At 40.1% G+C, this 17729-nt stretch overlaps 1 protein-coding gene across 2 annotated transcripts in view; it reads left to right on the forward strand.

The window, feature by feature from the left end:
• copg2 (COPI coat complex subunit gamma 2) overlaps positions 1 to 17729 on the forward strand; it is a 109055-nt gene that overhangs the window by 60700 nt on the left and 30626 nt on the right. For both annotated transcript variants that reach the window (XM_069937346.1, XM_069937347.1), the window contains 3 exons: positions 8373 to 8440; positions 11051 to 11239; positions 16676 to 16771. In XM_069937346.1, coding sequence (XP_069793447.1) covers positions 8373 to 8440; positions 11051 to 11239; positions 16676 to 16771 — 353 coding nt within the window. The remainder of the gene's footprint in view (positions 1 to 8372; positions 8441 to 11050; positions 11240 to 16675; positions 16772 to 17729) is intronic.

Raw genomic sequence — 17729 nt, forward strand, 5'->3', positions numbered from 1 at the left:
AAAATCATAGTGGGTTGAATTACAATATACCAATTCCCCACACAAAACAGAAATTTTTAAAAAATTACCAAACATTTAAATTCATACATTCCAAATATGGAGTCCACATTTTCTTAAAAAAAGCGTAATTATTTCATAAATTATACGTAATTTTCTCTAAACATAAACATGATTGAATTTCATTATGCCACCTTTGTATATTTAACTCCACATCAATTTTCCAAGTTACTGCTATACTTATCCTAGCCACTTCCAAACTCAATCGAATAAATGCAATTTGAGATTTGTCTAAATGCGCTGTTAATAGATTCATTTAACCTAATAAACACAACCATGGATCCACATACAATTCTATTTGAAATAAATCTTGCAAAAATTTAATTATCTTTTCCCAAAAGGGTTTCACTTTCACACAATCCCACATCGAATGAACAAAAATACCTATCTGATCACCACATTGAAAACATATTAGAATCACTAAAACCATATGTCTTTAATTTTTCAGGAGTTAAATATAACTGATGTAGAAAATTATAATTAACTAAACTATAGCGTACATTAATTTTGTAACACTCTCCAAACACAAATCTGACTATTTGTCCTCAGAAATAAGAGTGGATAACTCCTGTTCCCATTTATCTTTTATTCTCAATACACCTGTCTTCTTCATTTTTGCCTGCAACAACGAGTACATTTCCGAAACAAACCCTTTCTTTCCCTTATCCATAAGTAACATCTCAAACTTCGACTGACTTGGCAATATTATTTCTCGGCCATAACACTTCACTAAAAAAAATCACGTACTTGATAATAAGCAAACAACGTAGTCTGTGATATACCAAACTTCTCTCTAAATCTATCAAATGAAAGAAATGAACCTGCTACAAAACAATCTTGTACTAATACCAAACCCTTAGAATCCCAATCCTTCAAACAAGAGTTATACATATAAAAAGAAATTAATTGATTCTGATATAACGGGGTTTTAATTGAACATACTTCTTTGAACCTATAGATTGATTCCACTTACTCCATACCTTCAACAAATGATTCAATACAGGTAACTTGTATGTTTGTAAAAACAAATAATTCCATTTATATATAAAGAGATGTATTGATCCTTCCTGTATCTGATCCATTTCTACATGCCCACATCGGTGGTTGATCAATATCAAACAATCTATTAATAAACTTCAACTATGCTGCCTGATAATAATTTTGAAAATATGGCAGTTGAAGACCTCCCAAATTATACTTCCATGTTAATTTTTCCATCGATACTCAAAAAAGAACGTATCCTTTATTTAATTCCTTAAAAAATTTCCCCGGTATGGGACGAGGAATTGATTGAAACAAATACTGAATACGAGGATGTACATTCATTTTAATACAATTTACCTGACCAATCAATGTTAATGGTAAATCTTTCCATCTATTTAAATCAGACTTAATTTAAACCATATAAATTTTGATATTCCTTATCCACAATTACACCTCGATACTTAATCTTATCTGACCACTTAAGTTTAGTAAGTTGCATACAATCCGAATAATCCCCTTTGGATATAGTTAATATCTCACTCATTTATCCCAATTCACCTTATAACCTGACATTGATCCATAAAATTTTAATAAGTCCTGTAAAGGTTCTAATTAATTTTTAGGTTGAAACAAATGTATCACCACATCATCAGCAAATAAATTAATTTTATACTCCCATTGCCCAATCGTAATTCCCTTAATATTTGCATTTTGTCTAATTGCTTGAGCTAAAGGTTCTATAACCAACGCAATTAAGGCTGGTGACAATGGACAACCCTTTCTGGTTGATCTGAACAAATTAAATAGCTGCGAAACCTGACCATTCGTCACCACCCGTGCAGAAGGATTAGTGTATAATGCCTTAACCCAACCAATAAAGAGTGGACCAAATTTAAATCTCTCCAGAACTTTAAATAAAAATTTCCACTCAACATGATCAAAAGCCTTTTCAGTGTCTAGCGCAAGTACCATTAGGTTGGGTTGTTGTCTTGGTGGATTGATTATTGTAATCAATTTAGTAATATTATCTGCCGAATATCTATTCTTAATAAATCCTGCCTGATCTATATGCACCAATTTTGGTAGAAAATTAGCCAATCTATTTGCTAAGACTTTTGCTACAATTTTACAATCTACATTCAGCAAAGGTATACTTCCATGTTGCAACCTTTAATGGATCTTTATCTTTTTTTTGGCATAATTGTTATCAATGCTCTTGAAAATGACTCAAGAAATAAACCTGTTTCTGTAGCCTGTTTAAGTACATCCATATACACCAGAAACAACAAGTCATGAAATTCTTTATAAAACTCTGTCGTAAACCCATCCTCCCCAGGTGATTTTCCACTTGACATAGATTGTAATGCCACTTTAAGTTCAAAATCCGTAAATGGATTATCCAATAATTTTATATCATTCTCATCCAGTAAAGGTAAATTTAACTTTGACAAAAACGAATCAATTTGTTCAGTATCTACAGTCCCTTCAGATGCATACAAATCCCAATAAAAGACACAAAATTCCTCATTGATCTCCTGTGGTTTATAGGTAATACCTGACTTTCCTCGTATTACATTAGTTGTTCTAGAAACTTGTTCGGTTTTCAACTGCCATGCCAATACCTCATGTGCCCTTTCCCCTAACTCATAATAACACTGTTTTGATCTCAAAATCAATCTCTCATAATTATGTTTACTTCATATTATAACAGTTTCAAATTAGTTAACTGTATCTTATTCTGTACTGTTGCATTTTTCTGAAACTTTTTTTCCAAAGCTGCAATTTCTTTTTCTAACTCCAAAAACTCTGCCTTATATTGCTTCTTCATTTTAGCTGTATATCTAATAATTTGACCTTGCAAATATGCTTTCAAAGCATCCCACAACGTAAATTTACTATGTACTGACCCCTCATTCGTCTCTAAGAAAAAAAAATCTGATTTCTCAAATGCAGAGTAAATTCAGGTCTTTTTAACAACATCTCCTTAAACCTCCAATGGTAAGATATTTCCATCTTGTCAGCAACCACACAAGGGATCAACAACAAAGAATGATCTGACAAAATTCTACTCTTGTACTCCGCACAGTCAACTCTACCTTGTAAATGAGCTAAAACCAAAAAAAGATCTATTCTGGAAAAAGACTCATGACGAGTAGAATAAAAAGAGTAATCTTTCTCAGTCGGATGAATTCGTCACCATATTTCGAATAAATTCAACTCCTCTATCAATTCAATTACCCTTTTCACCATCTTAGTTTTCTTAACAATTTTTGGAGATTCATCCAGTAGTGGATCCAAACAACAATTAAAATCCCCTCCCACCATTACATTCTCATTTGATTGATTCAAATGCAAAAAAGCATCTGTAACAAATTGTGCATCATCTTCGTTTGGTGCATACAAGTTCAATAAAGTCCAAGCTGCTGAAATCAATTTACAATTAACTTTCAAAACCCTTCCAGCATTCTCAGAAAAAGATTCTAAAACAAAAGGCACCGTTTTATGTATCAAAATTGCCACTCCCCATGTCCAACCCAGTCTCGCTTCAATTTCAAATGTTCCTTTTCTGTCAGATGTGTCTCCTGCAAAACAATGTCCACCTTCATCTTCTTAATGTAGTCCAACACGTGTTTCCTTTTTATTGGATGATTCATCCCTTTTATATTAAATGTTCCAAAATTCAATTTACACATTTTATCTTAACAATGGCCAACACAACCAACCCACACACAAATTTAAGCTCCAAAAAACCCCTTCCTCTCTAACACAAAACTTAAAAAAACTCCCTTCCCCCCCCCCAGCCCTTTATTTAAATTTTTTTTAAAAAAAGAAAAGAAAGGAAAAAAAACACCTAAGTGGCACCCCCTTCTACAGACCAGCTGTGGTCTAAACCACTTGTGGAAGATGACTTCAGAAGATGCAGCATCATCCACACCACCCCCCCCCCCCCCCCCACCAGCTCTCAAAAATCCCATAAATAACATTGATAATTCAATCTATAACACCCATGACTCCAACCAGTTGGTCCTGAACACCAGCAGCACCAACAGAATCAGCAGACTGATCATCCTCTCCCCTCCGGGTCGAATATTGCTCTTCGACATTCTTCCTGCCATTTCCATTCCCATTCCAGTTTCGCTTCAGAGAACCTTGCGATTTCGATTGTCTCTGCAACTCAAAACTATGTGGATTATTCGGCAAAGAATTAGCAAAAGACAAAACCTCAGTCTCATCATCAAAAAACAGCCTGAAAATTTCCATAAAATACCTTCAGCACAGCGGGATACCTAAAGGCAAATAGGTAACCCTTCCTCCATAACACAGCCTTAGCTGGGTTAAACGCTTTCCTTCGTCGTACCACATCTTGACTTAAATCTGCATAAAAGAAAACCTTATTACCTTGAATCATCTCAGGACCTTGATTCTGCCGAGCCTTCTGAACAGCAAGCCGCAAAATTACCTCCTGATCTTGATACCTTAAACAACGAATAAGGACCGCTCGCGAAGGTTGGTCAGGGAAAAGTTTTCTTCGTATTGCTCTAACCAATTCCAATCCCTCTGGAAAAACGTCCTTTCCCAACACTTCTGATGTCTATTTCTGAAAAAAACCACTTGATCAGTACCTTCAAAATCTTCGGGCAAACCTACTATTTTAACATTATTACGTCAACTTTGATTTTCCAGCGAATCAATCTTCAAAAATTCACGCTTCTGAACATTCCAATCTGGAGGACAATGCTCCAAGTAATCCATTTGCTCAGTATACCGATCCACTGTATCAGTACATCAGTACAATCACAAAATGCCTGTTTAATATCTTTAAATTCATCCTGAGTCATATCTACTGCTCTCAAACATTTAACCACATCCTGCTTAATTGATGCCACCTCTCCTCTCAATTCAGTAAATTGAAGCTTACTTACTTTAAAACCCTAAGTAATTTGAACAGCCATATTATTCATACGTCGCACAAATTCTTCAGAAACAGATAAAGTACTTTCTTCTTCCACTTGCACTGTTTGGAATGTCTGCAGAAACTTCTTTAAATTTTTGAGGCCTACCTTGAAGAATTTTAGCTGCTCTCAAAATTGCTTCCGTTTCCTCTTCGGATTCTTCCATTAATTCTTCTTCTTCCTCCTATTCCAGCTCCCAGACCAAAGCTTCAGCCCGGGCCCCTCGACTCCAAGTCAACAGCCCTTCCCACTTAGTCCCGCCATAATCAGGCCGCCGGGAGAGAGTCACCCCGGCAGCCTGGGCCCGATCGGGAGTTGCGCGCATGCCCAGTTTGGCAAGGGCTCTGTAGCAAAGGCCCTTTGCCTCAGCGGTTGGGCTTGGCACGTCGGCAACCAGTCCGACATGCTTGCGACTGCGTTCAGAAGCAGAGCTCTCGCCTCCGCGAGGCCCTGTATCCCCGGGCGCACGATCTGCGTCGGGAGCGGGACTCTCCGTCGAGTAGCTGGATGTAGCTGCACCATCTTGCATCGCGGGATGCAAGCCAGGTGCCGGAATAGCCATTACCTTTGCCTGAATTATCCTCTGGATTTTCGGCTGCTCCAAAATCGACTTCTGTGGATCCTTTGATGAGGTAGGCCTCAATTTTTCTGCACTTTCTGCTCTTTTAAACAGTGCTTTTTTTGAAGTTTGAGCTTTATTGCCCCTCATGGTAGCTTTCCAAACTCCTTAAAACCTTATTTAAAATAATTTTTAAAATTAAACACTCTTAAAATTTCGAGTATTAATTATTCAGCTGGGGAGAGGTGCAATTACACGTCTACTCCCTATGCCATCTTGCCATGTCCCACACCACCCGCGACTCCTTGCTTGAGTATACTCGCTTCTTATGGCTATGGTTCCTATTGGTGGCTCCTTGGGTATTTCGCAGTACTAAATAACTGACAGTACCATAACCACCTTCGCTTACATCAGCAAAATGGTGTAACTGAGCAAATGCAGCAATTCCAAAGTCTGTTAGTTTAAAACATCTGTTGACTTCAAAACTTTCTAACATTTTAAGACTCTCAATACAATTTATCCAATCTCGTGCTATGGACTCTGATATTGCTTCATCCCATCCAAATTTTCTGCTGCACAATTCTTGCAGAATTTTCTTGGCTATTAATACTACTGGTGCCAATATTCCCAAAGAATCGTATATTGAGCTTATGATTGAAAAAAAATAACTCTTCTTGTTCAAGGCCATTCTTTCAAAACAATTTTGAATTTGAATACATCAGATTGAACACACTATCGCACTCCAAGAATTCTTTTGATAGGTAGAATGTCAGAATCCAAGTGGAATGAGCTTCCGGGAGAAATAGTGGCGGCGGAGTCAATTGTATTATTTAAGAAAAGGTTGGACAGGTATATGGATGAGAAGAAGATGGATGGTTATGGGCATTGTGCAGGGAGGTGGGACTAGAAAGGGGTGTTTGGTTCGGTGCGGACTAGAAGGGCCTAATGGCCTGTTTCCGTGCTGTAATTGTTATGTTATTATGTTATGTTAAGATGTTTTATCTCCTTTGCTCTTTCTGTCTCTGGAATAACAGCCAACACATGTCGATTGTTGCTAATCCATTTCATAAGGAAGAAATCTCTCTTTTAACCGATGATAAAGATCTAGGTCTCTAGATTCATCGCACTCCGAACAACCTGAAATAAATTTACAAGACCCTTGGTTCAAGGGCAATTGGGCATTGACATTAAATAATAGCCTTGTCTATGAAAGAATAATAAAAAAACAATGTTCACCTTTGAGATGAAGTGGAAGATCAGATCTCAGTAGCAGCACACTTACACTGCCTACCACGCTGTGGCCTGGATCTCTACCATCTCCAGAGCCATGGACCCCAAAAGAATTGTAATTGCCCAACATGATTTCCCATTGGTGTTTTGCAGGAGTATAATTTGAGGAATTGGTGCTTAAACAAGAAGAGTTTTGGGGAAGAAATTCTGGGAAGTGGGGGCCATGCAGAAACAAAGGGTGTGGAGGATGTGCTGAAGATGGGAATGTGTGTGGGTGATAGAAATGGTTTTTATCCTGATGTTGTACCATTTGAAACAAATAAATATTGCTACATTTCTTTAATTTTGCACTTTAATTAATTGTTTTATCATTAGCAAAACAGAATTATTGGGAACACACAAGATAGTGGAATCTGGAGCAACAAACTATCTGCTGGTGGAGCTTATTGGATCAAGTAGCCTCAGTGGGAGAAAAAGAATTAGAACCATAGAACACTAGCACAGAAACAGGCCCTTCGACCCTTCTAATCTGTGCTGAACTATTATTCTAGCTCGACCCACTGACTTGCACCCTGACCGTAGCCCTCCATATCCCTCCAATCCATGTACCTGTCCAAATTCTTCTTAAAACTTAAAATTGAGCCCGCATTCACCACTTCAGCTGGTAGCTCATTCCACACTCCCACCACTCTGTGTGAAGAAGTTTCCCCTAATATTCCTTCTAAACCTTTCACCTTTAACCCATGTCCTCTAGTTTGTATCTCACTTACCTTCAGTGGAGGAAAAAAGCCTATCTGCATTTAATCTGTCTGTCCCCCTCCTAATTTTAAATACCTCTATCAACTCTCTCCTCATTCTTCTACACTCCTATTTAAACCTGTTTAACCTTTTCCTGTAACTCAGTTCCTGAAGTGTGGGCAAAGTCCTAGTAAATCTCTGCACTCTTTCTAATAGATGACCAAACTCTGCAGTTAGGTGACCAAAGCTGCACATACTACTTCAAATTTAGCATTGTGCAATTTTACCAAAGCTTCCCAACTCCGAATACTTTTATTTATGAAGGCCATTACACCAAAAGTTCTACTTACAATCTTATATTCCTGTGATGCCTCTTTCAGGGAATTAGGTATCTGTATTCCCAGGTCCCTCTGTCTACCGGATTCCTCAATGCCCTACCATTTGCTGAGTATATCCTTTTTTGGTTTGTTCTTCCAAAAAGCAACACCTCACACTTGTCTGCATTAAACTCCATCTGCCATTTTTTTCAGCTGGTCCAGATCCCTCTGAAAGCTTTGAAAGCCTTCCTCGCTATTCACAACACCTCCAATTCTTGATGTTTTGGGATGGAACCATTAATCAGTCCAGATCAAGGGTTTTGGCTCAAAACATTGCAATTCTTTTTCTCCCACTGAAGCTGTTCCTCGAGTAGATTTTGTTGGTGAATGATTGGGAGTTCTATGCAGATTATCAAATTAGGATTCAAGTTAAATGTAAAAATCTATGATGATTCACTTTGTAGTTTAGAGGGGTGAAGGAGGGATAGAAATGTAACAATACTGTGGATTTCATAACATTTGCTTTTTCTCCAGTGCTGCAGTTGTTCTGTAGTTCACCTAAGGCAGCCCTGCGATATGCAGCAGTAAGGACGCTCAACAAGGTAAGAGACAGCATTTTTTCCAGTCAAACTTCATACCCTACAGATAGTATTAGAAGCCCCTTTTCTACTGTCATCCCATTTAATTGACTGTGCAGTGTCTTGGAATTGCAAGTCCTTTATGTCTTTTCCACTGGGCCACCCTTAACTGGGACTCTTAATTGATTTTCCACTGAATACATTCATCCACGGGGATCAGAATGTTCTACCTTCAAATGGAAATGGGTGACTTTCTGCTGTCCCTTTTCCACTGGTTTTATCAGTACGCTGGAGATGTGAGTAGGGGTAGAGATGGTTACTCCTTGGTGTGAAATGACATCATTTGATGCTGACATTTGGAGAGTGTTCCTTTTCCACTGGATCCTGTCCCAGTTAATTCCTGGGGCAGGGTGCCAGTGGAAAAGGGGCCACAGATTGGAACTAGATTTATGGAGTACAGGTTCAAGATTCCATTTATTATTATGTACGCACAATACACAAAAACGTTTTTTCTTTGTGACTGAACAGGAGAATTCAGATGTCTAGTTTGATAAATTATTTATTTTGCTTTCGAATCAGTGGCTTTTGAAAACTTGACACAGGCTGTGCTATTGGTATACAGTATGTACTTGGTGCAAATTCTGTGCAGATTGTTGGAACTCTGAATGGTTTCCCACAGAGAATAATTGAAGCAGAAACTATTGCGTCTTTTATGAGAAGAATAGATAAACATTTGATGAGACAAGGAAAGAGCATGACCATGAGATTGGTTCTGGATTGCTGTAGCAATGAAGCCCACTGATGATGGACCTCCAGTATTGTACCTTTTGTTACTTTAATCACAGTGTTGAATGGCATAAAATGATATTCTGAAGCCTGATGCTCAGCACCACAATTTTATTCAAAGAAAGATCTTGGATTTAAGTAGGTTTTTCTTTTGCAAGCTTGCAAAATTGTAAAGTACTTAGCACCAGTGATTTGCCTTTGGATGCTTAGTAATTGTCGTAAATGTGACCAATTTGCACGGGGCAAATTGCCACAAATATAATTTAGTGGACATGAAGATAGAAGTAGCACATTCAGCATGTTTTCTGTGATTTAGCATTTGTTGAAATGACTTACCATTCCATTCAAGGACTTTCCCATATCACCTTTGGTTATGATACACGTGTCAATTCTATTATTAAATAAACTAATTTGTCCTTAGTCTTAATATGGGCAGTATAGCTGGTGTAGTGGTTAGCGCAACGCCGTTACAAACCAGCGATCGGGACCGGGATTTGAGGGCTCCAGTTTACTCCCCTCTTTCAAAACATGCTGAGGGTGTCGGTTAATTGGGTGGCTGAAGGGGCCTGTTACTGTGTTGTATGTCTAAATAAAAATCTAAATCCTGGTAAAATATTAAATGCCAAATGCCTCAAATTTATACCAAAATATGGATGGAGGAGATTTTTAGTTAATGTGGGAACCCGGTGATACCAGAACAAAGGAGGAACATGAAGGTAATATAGAAGTCATACAGGAGATTGCTGCTCTGGATTCCAGTAACTGCAATCTGCTGGAGGAATTCATCTGGTTGAGCAGTATCAGTGGGAGAAAAAGAATTGGCATGGAAACAGGCTCTTTGGCCCTCCCCCCCCCCCCCCCCCCCCCCAACTTGCCCAAGCAACAAATTATGTCCCACCCTCAAGGCAAGACTAACAGATGCAAGGAACTGGATTTTGAGAGATATTGAAGCCCAGTTAAGAAGAATAAGAAATTGCATAGCAGGTGTAGGCAGCAAGAAACAAATGAGGTACTTGTGGAGTAGAAGAAATGCAAGAAAATACTTAAGGAAATCGGGAGAGCTAAAAAAAGGCATGAGGTTGCTTTGGCATACAAGTTGAAGGAAATCCTAAGGACTTCTAATGCATTTGAGGAGGAAAAGGATAGCAGGAGACATGATTTGTTCTCTTGAAGATAAAAATGGTCATCTCTGCCAGGAGTCAAAAGAGATGGGTAAGACCAGAAGTGGATTTTTAAAATCAGGATTTACTGAGGAGATGGACACTGATTCTATAAAATTGAGGCAAAAAAGTGGTGAGGTCATAGATCTATACGGTTTGGAGGAGGAGATGCTTGTTATCTTGAGGCAAATATGATGTGGCTAAATTCCAGGGATTAATGGTGAGTGTGTGGAATGAGCTGTTGGTAGAAGTGGTGGACGCTGGTTTGATTTTGACATCTAAGAGAAGATTGGATAGGTTTGTGGGTGGGAGTGGTATGGAAAACCTTGGTACAGATGCAGTTGATGGGGCTAGATGGACCAAATGCCCTGTTTCTGTTGTGTTGGGCTAATATTTCTTTAAACCGATCTGATCCATGTGTCTGTCTAAATGTTTCTCAGATTGTCAATGTTTTGGGCCAGAACCCCTCATTGAGACTGAGAGTGCAGAATCGAGATAGCGAGAAATAGAGAAGTTCAATCATGATGTTTAATGGTGGAGAGCAGTTTCCTCAAGTGGAATTGCCTGTTTCTGCTCCTTGTTTTTTAAGAATCGACGATTTCCTGTCTGGTCTTGTTGCAGAGGAAAGCTTGTGTTCCACTGCTCTGAAAGCGAATTATTTTACTATGTCCATCCCACTTGTTTTCAGGTGGCAATGAAGCACCCATCAGCTGTGACTGCATGCAACTTGGACCTGGAAAACCTGGTGACGGACTCGAACCGCAGCATTGCCACACTTGCCATCACCACCTTGCTGAAGACGGGAAGTGAGAGTAGCATTGACCGCCTCATGAAGCAGATCTCCTCATTCATGTCCGAAATTTCAGACGAGTTTAAGGTGAGCGCCCTTGAAGTTTACTGATGTGATTAATTAGTACCTTTTTCCCTATTTTCATTTGTTTGCGTAGCATTTTTCACATAAAATTGAATACATAGAAGCAGTTACAGATGTGATCCAGCTCATCAGCCCATAGTACAGAGTGCCAGTTTACCAATCTCGGCTGCACCATTTCATCGGATGCAAGGATCGACAACGAGATAGACAACAGACTCGCCAAGGCAAATAGCGCCTTTGGAAGACTACACAAAAGAGTCTGGAAAAACAACCAACTGAAAAACTTCACAAAGATTAGCGTATACAGAGCCGTTGTCATACCCACACTCCTGTTTGGCTCCGAATCATGGGTCCTCTACCGGCATCACCTACGGCTCCTAGAACGCTTCCACCAGCGTTGTCTCTGCTCCATCCTCAACATTCATTGGAGCGACTTCATCTCCAACATCGAAGTACTCGAGATGGCAGAGGCCGACAGCATCGAATCCATGCTGCTGAAGACCCAACTGCGCTGGGTGGGTCACGTCTCCAGAATGGAGGACCATCGCCTTCCCAAGATCGTGTTATAAGGCGAGCTCTCCACTTGCCACCGAGACAGAGGTGCACCAAAGAAGAGGTACAAGGACTGCCTAAAGAAATCTCTTGGTGCCTGCCACATTGACGACCGCCAGTGGGCTGATATTGCCTCAAACCGTGCATCTTGGCGCCTCACAGTTCGGCGGGCAGCAACCACCTTTGAAGAAGACCGCAGAGCCCACCTCACTGACAAAAGACAAAGGAGGAAACACCCAACCCCAACCAACCAATTTTCCGCTGCAACCGTGTCTGCCTGTCCCACATCGAACTCTGTCAGCCACAAACGAGCCTGCAGCTGACGTGGACATTACCCCTCCATAAATCTTCGTCCGCGAAGCCAAGCCAAAGAGAGACAGAGTGCAGAGTTACAGATCAGTATGATCAGGGAAAAGAAAACATTTTGTCCATATGAGGTTTGTTTAGGAGTCTGATGATGGTGGGAGAGAAACTGTCTTTGAACCTCATGGTCTCATAATTGTGAATCTTCCTGATTTGGGGAAGTAGTTGGGGTGGGGGGGTGGTGAAAAGAGTGCGGTCTAGATGAGATGAGTCTGATATGTTGGCTACTTTTCTGAAGCAGTGTGGTGTAGATGGAGTTGATTTTGGAGGGAGGGGGCTGGTGGGAACTGGGGATGCAATGGTGGTTTGCATTCACAACTTTCTTGTTTCTTGAGGATGGAGCAGCTCCCATACACTCTGACAGGATACTTTTGCAAAAATTGTTGTTGGACATGAGTGACATGCTAAATTTCCTCAGTCTTCTGAGGAAATGAAGGCACTTTCCATGGAACCATAGTACATTACAGAACAGAAACAGGCCCCTTCAGCCCTTCTAGTCTGTGCTGAACCATTTTTTCTGCCGAGTCCCACTGACCTGAATCCAGTCCATAGTCTTCTATATCTATCCCATGTGCCTGTCCAAATTCGTAAATGTTAAAATTGAGTCCAAATTCACCACTTCAGCTGGCAGCTTATTCCACACTCCCACCCCTCTCTGAAGAAGTTCTACCTCATGTTTTCCCCCTAAACTTTTCCCCTTTCGCCCTTAACCCACGTCCTCTGATTTGTATCTCACCTACCCTCAGTGGAAAAAACCTACCTAGATTTAATCTGTCGTGGAAATGGTGCAACATTGTGCCGACGAAGGGGTGTCCTGATGCAACTGGAGGGGTGGAGCAGTGTTAGCTCTGAGAAATTCCAAAGGATGTGTCGACCTGAAGCATGTGGCCTCATGAGGTTCGGATCGTCCAAGGTCGGGGGGGGGGGTCTTTGAAGTGAACTGTTCCTCTGCCGCCTTGAGAAACTGACTTGGTAGGTAGTTTCCCCTTTGAAGCTGGCAGACGGTAACATCTAAGTCCTGGCAACGCCAGTAAACCAGTCCTAAGATACCTGTGGTTGGACTTTTTGTAACATCCAAACGGAAATGTGGCCGGGCTTAGTAGTGTTCACTCCTTGTTCTTTGAAGTCTGATGTTTGTAGCACTGGTGTTCATTTGAAAATTGGAAGTTATTAATTGCTGCGATTGGGAGGAATGGGTTAGGATTTAAATAATGTTTTAAGTTGGATAGTCTATGTAAAAAGATGGCTGCACCAGTGTATTTGGCTGTCTGTTGTTGTTTAGAGAGTATCCCCCTCATAATTTTAAATACCTCTATCAAATTCTCCCCTCATTCTTCTACAATCCAAGGAATAAAGTCCTAACCTCTAACCTTTCCCTGTAACTCACTTCCTGAAGTCCAGGCAACATCCTAGTAAATCTTTTCTGCACCCTTTCTATCTTATTGATATCTTTCCTTTAGTTAGGGGACCAGATCTGCAAACAATACTCCAAATTTGGCCTGATCAATATCTTGCACAACTTCACCATAACATCCCAACTCATATACTCAATACTTTGATTATGAAGCCCAATATGCCAAAAGCTCCCTTTACAAGCCTATCCAATTGTGATGCCACTTTCAGGGAATTATGCATCTATATTCCCTGATCCTTTTGTTCTATTGCACTCCTCAGTCCCTTTCCATTTATTGTGTATGTCCTTTCTTGGTTTGTTCTTCCAAAAGGCAACACCTCATACTTGTCTGCATTAAATTCCATCTGCCATTTTTCAGCTGGTCCAGATCCCACTGCAAGCTTTGAAAGCTTTCCATGCTGTCCACAGCACCTTCAATCTTAGTGTCATCTGAAAGCTTGCTGATCCAATACCACATTATAATCCAGATCATTGATAGAGATGACAAACAACAATGATCCCAGCACCGATGCCTGAAGCACACCTCTAGTCACAATTCTCCAGTCTGAGAAGCAATCATCCACCATTACTCTCTGGCTTCTGTCCAGCCATTGTTGAATCCAGTTTAGTACTTCACCATGAATACCTAGTGTCTGAATGTTGCTGACTAACCTCCTATGTGGGACCTTGTCAAAGTCCTTACTAAAGTACTATAGTCCTTGTAAACAACAGCCTATCCTTCATCAACTTTCCTGGTAACTGCCTCAGAAAGCTCCAAAAGATTGGTTAAACATGACCTACCACACACAAAGCCATGTTGACTATCCCTAATCACTCTCTAGCTATCCAAATAATTGTATCTTCTTCTTTGGCTTGGCTTCGCGGATTGTATATCTACACTCTTAAAACACCTTCCAATAATTTACGTACTACTGATATAAGGCTCACTGGTCTATAGATTCCAGGGTTACTTTTGGAACTGACTTTTTAAATTTTTTACACAACAAAACAAAGTGGAGCTACCCTCCAATCCTTTGGCACCACACCCGTGGCTAAGGACATTTTAAGTATTTCTGCCAAAGCCCTGCAATTTCTACACTAGCCTCCCTCAAGGTCCGAGGGAATATCTTGTCAGGCTTTGGGGATTTATCCACCCTTATTTGCTTTAACACATTAAGCCCTTCCTCCTCTTTAATCTGTATAGGTTCCATGATCTCACTGCTTGATTTCCTTACTTCCCACAGCACTGTGCCAGCTTCCTGAGTGAATCCTGATTTTTTAAAAAACATTTAAGATTTCCCCATCTCCTTTTTTCTCCATACATAGCCAATCACTCTAATTTTCATGGGGACTATTTGTATCCCTTACTATCCTTTTGCACTTAATATAACTGTAGAACCCTTAAGATTTTCCTTCACATTTTCTGCCAAAGCAACCTCGTCTCCTTTTCATCTTCCTGATTTCTTTCTTGAGGTTTTTCTTGCATTTTTATGCTCCTCAAGTACCTTATTTGTTCTGTGTTGTCTATAAGCCTGCTATTCATATCTTCTTCTGAATCAGATCCCCAATATCCCTCAAAAACCAAGGTTCCCTATGCCTGTTAACTTTGCCTTTAATCCTTACAGGAATATACAAAGTCTGTACTCTAAATTTCACCTTTGAAAGTCTTCCATTTACCTCACACATCCTTGCTTGAAAACAACTTGTCCTAATCCATGCATGCTAGATTTTTTTTATTTTCTCAAAATTGGCCTTTATCCAATTTAGAATCTCAACCCAAGGCTCAGACCTATCCTTCTACATAATTAACAACTAAAGGCATTACGATCACTGGACTTGAAATGATCCCCAGCACACTCTGTCAACTTTTCTGTCTTATTCCCTAATGGAAGATCCTGTATTGCACTCAAGTTGGTATTGATTTAGAAAACTTTCCTAAACATATCTGACAAACTCCAAACCATTTAAATCCTTCAACAGTATGAGAGCCCAGTCAATATGTGTAAAGTTGAAAATCTACTATCACAACCTTGTGTTTCCTGCAGTTGTCTGCTATCTCTCTACAGATTTGCTCATTCAATTCTTGCTGACTATTGGGCAATCTGTAATACAACCCCGTGAGTGTGGTCAGACCTTTCCCATTCCTCAGCACCACCCGTATTGCCTCAGTAGACAAGCCCTTTGGCCTGTCCTGCCTGAGCACAATTATATTTTCCTCGATGAGCAATGCCACTCCTTCCCCTTTCATCCTCCCCTCCCCACCCCTCCGTTCTATTGTGTCTGAAGCATCAGAAGCCCAGAACATTGAACTGCCAGTCTTGCCCCTCCTGCAACCAAGTTTCAACTAATAACCACAGTGTCATTATTCCATGTGCCAAACCACGCTCTAAGCTTGTCTACCTTTTCTACAATACTTGGCCAATGTGTCGACATGGGTGACCATCCTCGCCCATCCAACAACCATTAATCTCATTGACGTAACCTTCTATTCCTTTCTGTTATTTTATCAGCATGCATTTTAGATGCTGATTTCATTATTGATAAAACTGATCTGTAGCCCTCCAAAAGGTTTTTTCTTCTGAAGGGTTACAGTGCAATAGGAAGCTATTAAGTATATCGATCTATCATAGTAATTCTAGAAAGTCTCATTTCCCTCTTATTTCCCCATTGGTGTTTCCTTGGAGTACTCAGTTCAGTTTCAACTTTCTGACCCAAGGTGAAAACCTACCACTGATCCACTACAGATCTTGTTAATTTCATTTCTCACTGTGATAACAAAGCCTGATCTTACCTTGAAGCTTGAGAGATGCCTTTAATTCTCTGTGTATTTGCTACATCTCCCATGTCCTTCGCCATGCATTTGTGCATCCTATATTGATGTGCACTATGAATTTTGAATAGAGCTCTTCAACCCAAATGCTAACCCTGCTTTCTCCATGAATGCAGTCTAACTTGCTGAGTGTACCTTCAGCATTTACATATTATTTTGAATTTCTTCCATTGTAGTGTTTTGTGCCCTTGATGTTGCAAATTGTGATACAAATATTACTGATCTAATTTAAAGGACATAGTGTTGGTGGTAGTGCATCCTCCCTCACCTGGGCTTTGATGTTTTCCTGATATTTCTCTAGGTAGTGGTGGTGCAGGCCATCAGTGCTCTGTGTCAGAAGTACCCAAGGAAGCACTCCGTGATGATGAACTTTCTGTTCACCATGCTGCGTGAAGAGGTACGTTAACACAGAATATTAATGTATTAAGACATTGGAATGTTATTTTAAATAACAACTTTAAATATTTTTAATAGTCTTTGAATGTTAGGATAGTTGTGAGGAAGCTTTTTGGCTATTCTTGCATCTCCAGTAAAAGGCAGTCTCACAATGTCCCTTGGTATGACATCGCCAAGTCCCTAATTGTCAACACCAATAACACCAGAAGCTTGACACAGCAGTCATAGAAATATGCCTACAAGAAGAATCCAGGGGCACAGTATCTCATGGTGAATGATACTTGCTGACCACCCCACCCCACCCTCCCAACCAAATTTTCCAGTATTTACAAGGCACAAATCAGGAGGGTAAATCTACTTTTTACTTGCCTGGATGAGAATACTCCAGAGCCTGATACTGTCCAAGGTAACGCAGAACAGTTGACTGAAATTTTTTTTGCTAAAGTTAATTTTCTCCATGACTCCCACACTACAGCTGCCATGTGTGCTTTCAACAGAATGTAGTGCTGCAATTCAGCATGCATTCTTCCCCTTCCAAACACACCAACCTCCACTGCTGAGTTGAGGACAGCAGGTATGTGATTATGCCACTACCTGCAAGTACCCTTCCCAGTCACAACCACTGTGACTTGGAAATAAATCACTGTTTGTCTATTACTGCTGAGCTCAAGTCCAGGGGGAGAGCCAGCAATGATGAAACAGCATTGTGTATGTACCTTCACTGCGAGGACTGTATCCTTTCAAGGTGACACTTCTTCACCTTCTCAAAGGCAATTAAGCATGTTTGTCTTCCCAGCAGACCAGACATAGGTGAAGTTTTTAAAAAAAATCTACTTGGATAAAGAACAAGCTCACTGTGTTATTGAAGAATAATAGATAATATGCATCTCAGAATAACTGAGTGGATAATGTTTGGAAAAGAGCTACCCAATGTTATCCCGCTTTCCAACTCTCCACCA

This window comes from Narcine bancroftii, chromosome 5 (assembly GCF_036971445.1).
Source record: "Narcine bancroftii isolate sNarBan1 chromosome 5, sNarBan1.hap1, whole genome shotgun sequence".
In the NCBI taxonomy this organism is placed as follows: domain Eukaryota; kingdom Metazoa; phylum Chordata; class Chondrichthyes; order Torpediniformes; family Narcinidae; genus Narcine; species Narcine bancroftii.